The sequence below is a fragment of the Penaeus vannamei genome, chromosome 22 (assembly GCF_042767895.1).
Source record: "Penaeus vannamei isolate JL-2024 chromosome 22, ASM4276789v1, whole genome shotgun sequence".
Lineage (NCBI taxonomy): Eukaryota > Metazoa > Arthropoda > Malacostraca > Decapoda > Penaeidae > Penaeus > Penaeus vannamei.
The window spans coordinates 31,151,702-31,159,201 of NC_091570.1; the positions used below are offsets into that span (position 1 = coordinate 31,151,702).

The 7,500-nt window shown below is 39.2% G+C and overlaps 3 protein-coding genes across 3 annotated transcripts in view; all 3 read right to left on the reverse strand.

The window, feature by feature from the left end:
• LOC138865688 (ATP-dependent RNA helicase A-like) overlaps positions 1-575 on the reverse strand; it is a 1,143-nt gene extending 568 nt beyond the window's left edge. The window contains exons 1-2 of the mRNA XM_070136826.1: positions 558-575; positions 1-441 (exon numbers count right to left, since the gene is read on the reverse strand). The exon at positions 1-441 is cut by the window's left edge and continues 568 nt beyond it. Coding sequence (XP_069992927.1) covers positions 1-441; positions 558-569 — 453 coding nt within the window. The 5' untranslated portion in view covers positions 570-575. The remainder of the gene's footprint in view (positions 442-557) is intronic.
• Positions 576-3,102: 2,527 nt separating this feature from the next.
• On the reverse strand, positions 3,103-4,209 carry LOC138859100 (ATP-dependent RNA helicase A-like). Its single transcript, XM_070136827.1, has 2 exons — positions 4,189-4,209; positions 3,103-4,072 (listed from the first exon to the last, which is right to left on the reverse strand). Exons 1-2 carry the CDS (start codon positions 4,198-4,200, stop codon positions 3,206-3,208), a joined length of 879 nt encoding a protein of 292 aa, XP_069992928.1. The 5' UTR covers positions 4,201-4,209; the 3' UTR covers positions 3,103-3,205.
• Positions 4,210-5,987: 1,778 nt separating this feature from the next.
• Positions 5,988-7,162, reverse strand: LOC113803508 (keratin, type II cytoskeletal I). Its single transcript, XM_027354295.2, has 2 exons — positions 7,133-7,162; positions 5,988-6,949 (listed from the first exon to the last, which is right to left on the reverse strand). The coding sequence occupies exons 1-2, from the start codon at positions 7,142-7,144 to the stop codon at positions 6,086-6,088; spliced, it is 876 nt and encodes a 291-aa protein (XP_027210096.2). The 5' UTR covers positions 7,145-7,162; the 3' UTR covers positions 5,988-6,085.
• Between the last annotated feature and the right edge of the window lie 338 nt (positions 7,163-7,500).

Here is a 7,500-nt window from a genome sequence, read left to right on the forward strand (position 1 = left end):
AGCTGGCACTTCGATCACTCGCTGAACTTGTTCATCCTGCTTGTTGAGGACATAGACAATGTTGTTCTGTCTTGGTGGAGGAAGAACGATTGGCTCGGGTGCTGGTCCTTCTTCGGGAAGACGAACGAAGAGGATGTTGTGTTCTACTGCAGGAGGAGGAATACTGGGTGCTGGGCCGACAGCCTGTTCCTGTTCAGGAACATTAAACAGGTATACTTTTCTTGTGATTTCGGGAATGACACAAGTGCCATCTACATGTAGGACCTCTCCATCTCTGCATCCAGTAATGGCACCCTCACCGCTGCCCAAACCAGCTCCGCCTGCACCGGCTCCTCCTGCCGAAAGACCTGCTCCAGCGGAGAGACCTCCACCTGATGGTGCACCCAAATCGTAACCCTGTGGTGCTGCAAAAGCAGCGGCGGCGACTGTTAACAACAAAACCTGCGAAGAAGATAGTAGTAGTAGTCAGATATATTCCTTTTGGTCTACTTCAGATTTTGTATGATCATTAAATTAAAGCACGATACAAATTGATACTGAAAAGGCACTGAACTTACGATGAACTTCATAGTGAATGGCTGAGTAAACTAGATGTTTAGCTTCTTATATATGAGCGCCCTTTCTCGTGCGACCTTGAGTGTAACCTGTCCGCACTTGACAGTCATCTCGAATTCAGGTTGAAAGAAGTATTCTACATCATCATATGCGAATGGTGAAATCTAATGAATAACAGAAACTGTAAACATGACATTAGCAAAATATCATTTATTTACATGATGTTCACTTATTAACCATCGATCAAAATAAAGATTCAAAGAAATAAACATTTTCATTAATAGATACGAACTTCCCCGCCCCCCGAGTCTTACATATAACGCGTACAGAAACTCATACAAACGCGCATGTATTTGTATATTCTATTTGTAGGGCCCTAAAATCGAATTCCATTTTTTTTTTTTTTGGGGGGGGGGGTTACAATATTGCTAGGAACTCGTGGTATTACATAATTAAGTTTTTCTCCCTTACAATCGAGACAGACAGACGCGAGAACCTTCGCCAGAGAGAGCTTCATATTCTATAATATATTATCTGCTTAGCTAGTTATACGGCCTGCATATTTTTGTAAGCATAGACACATTATTATTAATATCATTAATAATTTGTAGTTGCAAAGAAGAAAAAATCACCATGGTAACTACTCTAGTGTTGCGAGGAATGCAGTCTATAGTCATCGCTATGAAATTGAGTCCAAAGTACATAAATGAGTTAAAGGGGAACGTGCGGTAAGCTTGACTACTTAAAGATTCTAGAAACCACATTCATAGATGTTTTAAAGTTTGATAGGTTATGGTGGGACTTTAGGATGCAATTTTTATTGTCGATAACCTTTTTTTTTCAGGGAAAGACTGAAACCAAAGGTTTTAGAATTCATTTTGTTGCACACACACACACACACACACACACACACACACACACATACACACACACACACACAAAAAAAAAAAAAAAAAAAAAAAAAAAAACGGGGTGAGATGGACCCCTCAACCTTAACACGAAGAAAAATATCCTTGATGGCACAAATCATACAAAAAAGTAACATCATCATCCCGCAGAACTGCTAATCGAGTCATTGCAATACAAGCAAAGCGCGGAATCTCCATATTCATCACTACTGTCACTGTCACGAGCCAAAGGCCGATCAGGTTTTCCTTGCTTTGCTTTTTTTTTCTGTTGTGTCAGTATATTTTAGGCCGTTTTTGATGTACTTGCTAGTTTCTCTTTCTTCTTTCCTCTTCCCGAGGGTTCTGTCTAACCCCAAAAGTAAATATTCAGTCTGGAAATACTGAGTTTACCAAAATATCCACGATTTATATACCAATTTATGACAGATATATCATCGACATACCCGGCATAAGCAGTCGTAACTAATATTTCAATACAAAACCCCGTTTCTTACCTTGCATAGATAACATCAACACAACGCAAAAATACAAATCCCTCCCTTTGAAAACAAATGTATTTGAGAGCGACAACCACCAACAATAACGTCACCAGTGGATGACGCGAATGACACCTATGGTCAAAATCTGAGCCTCGTACTTTCTATTTGAAATTAGAGGGGGGGGCACCCACCCCATGGGCCCGTCTTACACCACTTTCCCCTTTTGTTTTCTAGAATAGTGATAATGACACAAGGAGTAAATGAACGAATAAAGATTCTGCATGGAATTTTCGTTGTATTTCTGGAGAAGAATTTTCATTCTATTTACAGGTATCTTTATTCACAATCTTTACTCTTTATCTAAAACCTATAGCTTAAAAGTGATATCAAAGAGGGGAGCTTCTGTAATAGCAACAATCACTCCTTAATTAAAAAATAAGGAAACACATGAAGACAAGTGAACAAACAAACACATGTATATAATCTATATTTATCTATGGCTATCGACCTATCCAGCATTATTTATAGCAACCTGTCTATGTTTATATCTTTAGCCTATCTGTATATGTGCGTATGTGTGGATGTGCATTTGCTTATACGTAATTATATCTATCTATTTATCTGCTTAGCTAGTTATACGGCCTGCATATTTTTGTAAGCATAGACACATTATTATTAATATCATTATCATTATTATATAATGTAAATCGATTATATGTATATATATTTTTTATTATCATTGTTGTCAATTTCAGGATCAAAGCCACTAATCTTCCTCCGTTTAAAGTTGTTTACATCAGTATGAATATAAGTATCATGTGTGTACACACGTACACAATCAAACACATACAGACACACAAACATGCGCTTACACACACATACATACATATATATATATACATATGCACTTAGACATATAAAGACACATACAATTGACATGCGCATATACACATATATGCATATACACACACGCAAGGAACTGTGTGTATATATATGTAGATAGAAAGATAGATAGATAGATATAGATAGATAGATATATAAAGACTGTATGTATTCACTGTACATATAATTAATGAATATGAATTCATCTTACTATAATAAGCCTTCCGACACATACTGATACGTCTCGTAATTATTTAAACGAGGCAAGGAAAAACATACAATTTTTGATATTTCGATATATTTTGAACGTGTTACAAACAACATTATTAGGAATATTTGTGCATCTTAATTAATGTGCACCTTTTGCAAATGAACAATAAATTATGGCGTGTTGTACAGGCCTGAAGGTCTACTTCCTTGACCCGAATGAAGTCCACTGGCGCCTCCGTTGATACCCAAACCAATACCAGCTCCATTAACACCACCGAAACCACCCCCATTTACAATGCCAAAGCCACTTCCTCCTTCTCCACCGGCGAAACCAGCAGCGCCACCAAAGCCGGCTTCTCCACCAGCGACACCACCAGCGCCACCAAAACCGGCTTCTCCACCAGCGACACCACCAGCGCCACCAAAGCCGGCTTCTCCACCTGCAATTCCTCCAGCACCTTCAAGTCCTCCGAGGACTTGACCGCCTGCTGCTGCTGCGGAACTGAGAGCAGTTTCCAGGTCTACTCCAATGGGAAGAGTCGGGTTTTCTCCTTCTTGGTAGTTGACGAAGTAAATCTCAGGATCAGCCTGTGGCTGAGCTGGTACTTCGATCACTCGCTGAACTTGTTCATCCTGCTTGTTGAGGACATAGACAATGTTGTTCTGTCTTGGTGGAGGAAGAACGATTGGCTCGGGTGCTGGTCCTTCTTCGGGAAGACGAACGAAGAGGATGTTGTGTTCTACTGCAGGAGGAGGAATACTGGGTGCTGGGCCGACAGCCTGTTCCTGTTCAGGAACATTAAACAGGTATACTTTTCTTGTGATTTCGGGGATGACACAAGTGCCATCTACATGTAGGACCTCTCCATCTCTGCATCCAGTAATGGCACCCTCACCGCTGCCCAAACCAGCTCCGCCTGCACCGGCTCCTCCTGCCGAAAGACCTGCTCCAGCGGAGAGACCTCCACCTGATGGTGCACCCAAATCGTAACCCTGTGGTGCTGCAAAAGCAGCGGCGGCGACTGTTAACAACAAAACCTGCGAACAAGGTAGTAGTAGTAGTTAGATATATTCCTTTTGGTCTACTTAAGATTTTGTATGATGATTAAATTAAAGCACGATACAAATTGATACTGAAAAGGCACTGAACTTACGATGAACTTCATAGTGAATGACTGAGTAAACTAGATGTTTAGCTTCTTATATATGAGCGCCCTTTCTCGTGCGACCTTGAGTGTAACCTGTCCGCACTTGACAGTCATCTCGAATTCAGGTTGAAAGAAGTATTCTACATCATCATATGCGAATGGTGAAATCTAATGAATAACAGAAACTGTAAACATGACATTAGCAAAATATCGTTTATTTACATGATGTTCACTTATTAACCATCGATCAAAATAAAGATTCAAAGAAATAAACATTTTCATTAATAAACACTCACGCAACTCCTTCCCCCCCAAGGCTTAAATAACACACGTATACACCCATACAAACATACACATGTGTCTATTTTCTATTTGTAGGGCCCTAAAATCGAATTCCACTTTTTTTAGGATTTACAATATTACTAGGAAATCGTGCTACTTTTGTTGTGTCAGGATGTTTATAGGCTGTTTTTTTATGTTGTAGTTGCATGTTTCTCTTTCCTGTTCCCGTGGCTTCCGTCTAACCCCAAAAGTAAAAAATTAGCCTGGAAATACTGTGTTTTCCAAAATATCCACGATTTATATAGCAATTTATGACAGATACATCATCGACATACCTGGCATAAGCAGTCGTAACTAATATTTCAAATACAAACCCCCCAGTTTCTTACCTTGCATAGATAACATCAATGCAACGCAAAATGACAAATTCCTCCCTGGAAAACGAATGTGTATTTGAGAACGACAACCACCAACATTAACGTCACCAATGGATGACGCGAATGACACCTATGGTCAAAATCTGAGCCTCGTACTTTCTATTTGAAATTAGAGGGGGGGGGGAGTCCACACACCCCATGGGCCCGTCTTACACCACTTTCCCCTTTTGTTTTCTAGAATAGTGATAATGACACAAAGAGTAAATGAACGAATAAAGATTCTGCATGGAATTTCCTTTATATTTCTGGAGAAGAATTTTCATTCTATTTAAAAGTGTCTATATTCACAATATTTACTCTTTATATAAAACCTATAACTTAAGAGTGATATCAAAGAGGGGAACTTTTGTAATAGCAACAATCACTCCTTAATTAAAAAGTAAGGAAACACATTAAGACAAGTGAACAAACAAACACATGTATATAATCTATATTTATCTATGGCTATCGACCTATCCACCATTATTTATAGCAACCTGTCTCTGTTTGTATCTTTAGCCTATCTGTATATGTGCGTATGTGTGGATGTGCATTTGCTTATACGTAATTATATCTATCTATTCATCTGCTTAGCTAGTTATACGGCCTGCATATTTTTTAAGCATAGACACATTATTATCATTATCATTAATATATAATGTAAATCGATTATATGTATATAGATTTTTTATTATCATTGTTGTCAATTTCAGGAACAAAGTCACTAGTCTTCCTCCGTTTAAAGTTGTTTACATTAGTATGAATATAAGTATCATGTGTATACACACGTACACAATCAAACACATACAGACACACAGACTTGCGCTAACACACATACATACATATAAATACATATGCACTTAGACATATAAAGACACATACAATTGACATGCACATATACACATATATGCATATACACACACGCACGGAACTGTGTGTATATATATGTAGATAGATAGATAGATAGATGGATATAGATATATAAAGACTGTATGTATTCACTGTACATATAATTAATGAATATGAATTCATCTTACTATAATAAGCTTTCCGACGCATACTGATACGCCTCGTAATTATTTAAAAGAGGCAAGGAAAAACATACAATTTTTGATATTTCGATATATTTTGAACGTTACAAATAACATTATAAGGAATACTGGTGCATCTTAATTAATGTGCACCTTTTGCTAATGAACAATAAATTATGGCGTGTTGTACAGGCCTGAAGGTCTACTTCCTTGACCCGAATGAAGTCCACTGGCGCCTCCGTTGATACCCAAACCAATACCAGCTCCATTAACACCACCTAGTCCACCCCCATTTACAATGCCAAAGCCACTTCCTCCTTCTCCACCGGCGAAACCAACAGCGCCACCAAAGCCGGCTTCTCCACCAGCGACACCAGCAGCGCCACCAAAGCCGGCTTCTCCACCAGCTACACCACCAGCGCCACCAAAGCCGGCTTCTCCACCTGCAATTCCTCCAGCACCTTCAAGTCCTCCGAGGACTTGACCGCCTGCTGCTGCTGCGGAACTGAGAGCAGTTTCCAGGTCTACTCCAATGGGAAGAGTCGGGTTTTCTCCTTCTTGGTAGTTGACGAAGTAAATCTCAGGATCAGCCTGTGGCTGAGCTGGTACTTCGATCACTCGCTGAACTTGTTCATCCTGCTTGTTGAGGACATAGACAATGTTGTTCTGTCTTGGTGGAGGAAGAACGATTGGCTCGGGTGCTGGTCCTTCTTCGGGAAGACGAACGAAGAGGATGTTGTGTTCTACTGCAGGAGGAGGAATACTGGGTGCTGGGCCGACAGCCTGTTCCTGTTCAGGAACGCTGAATAGGTATACTTTTCTTGTGATTTCGGGAATGACACAAGTGCCATCTACATGTAGGACCTCTCCATCTCTGCATCCAGTAATGGCGCCCTCGCTGCTGTCGAAGTCAACGTTTACTGCACCGGCTCCTCCTACCGAAAGTGCTCCAGCAGAATCTCCTGCCCCTGATGGTGCACCCAAATCGTACCCCATTGGGGCTGCGGAAACGGCTGTTCCGATGATTAGCAACAAACCCTGCACAAGATACATGTTATAATTAGTTATGGCACACAATAAATGCAGAGATGTAAAAGATAGATTAAAAAAAACAAAAAAAACATCATGATAGATATTAACACACAGAACATGTTCAATGTTTTTTTTTTTTAAACTTGTTAATTCAAAAGGTTATGTTTTACACAACGATACACAACGTACAACGAATTCCATGGCTAGTGGATGAATGCATGTATGTAGTGCCCACCACTTTATATATCATCTTCCTTTCTACTGTAACCTTCGTTATAACCTGTTAATGTTTGACTAAGTCATCTTGGATCTCTCGGTATCCTCTATTGTTCTACGAAAAGATTGACAAAGCAAAATATGCATGCAGATAGCTATACAAAAAACGAAGTAGAAAGAAGAGACATGACTGATCAGTATAACATATAAAGAAATAAGAAATAAATGTGTAAAAGTATAACGGAAAAAGTAATTTACTTTAAAGGGATATCTGTTATTACCATGAGAATAATAGTTTTAATAACAAGTAAAAATAGTAGTAAATATTTTGTTAAAAAAAA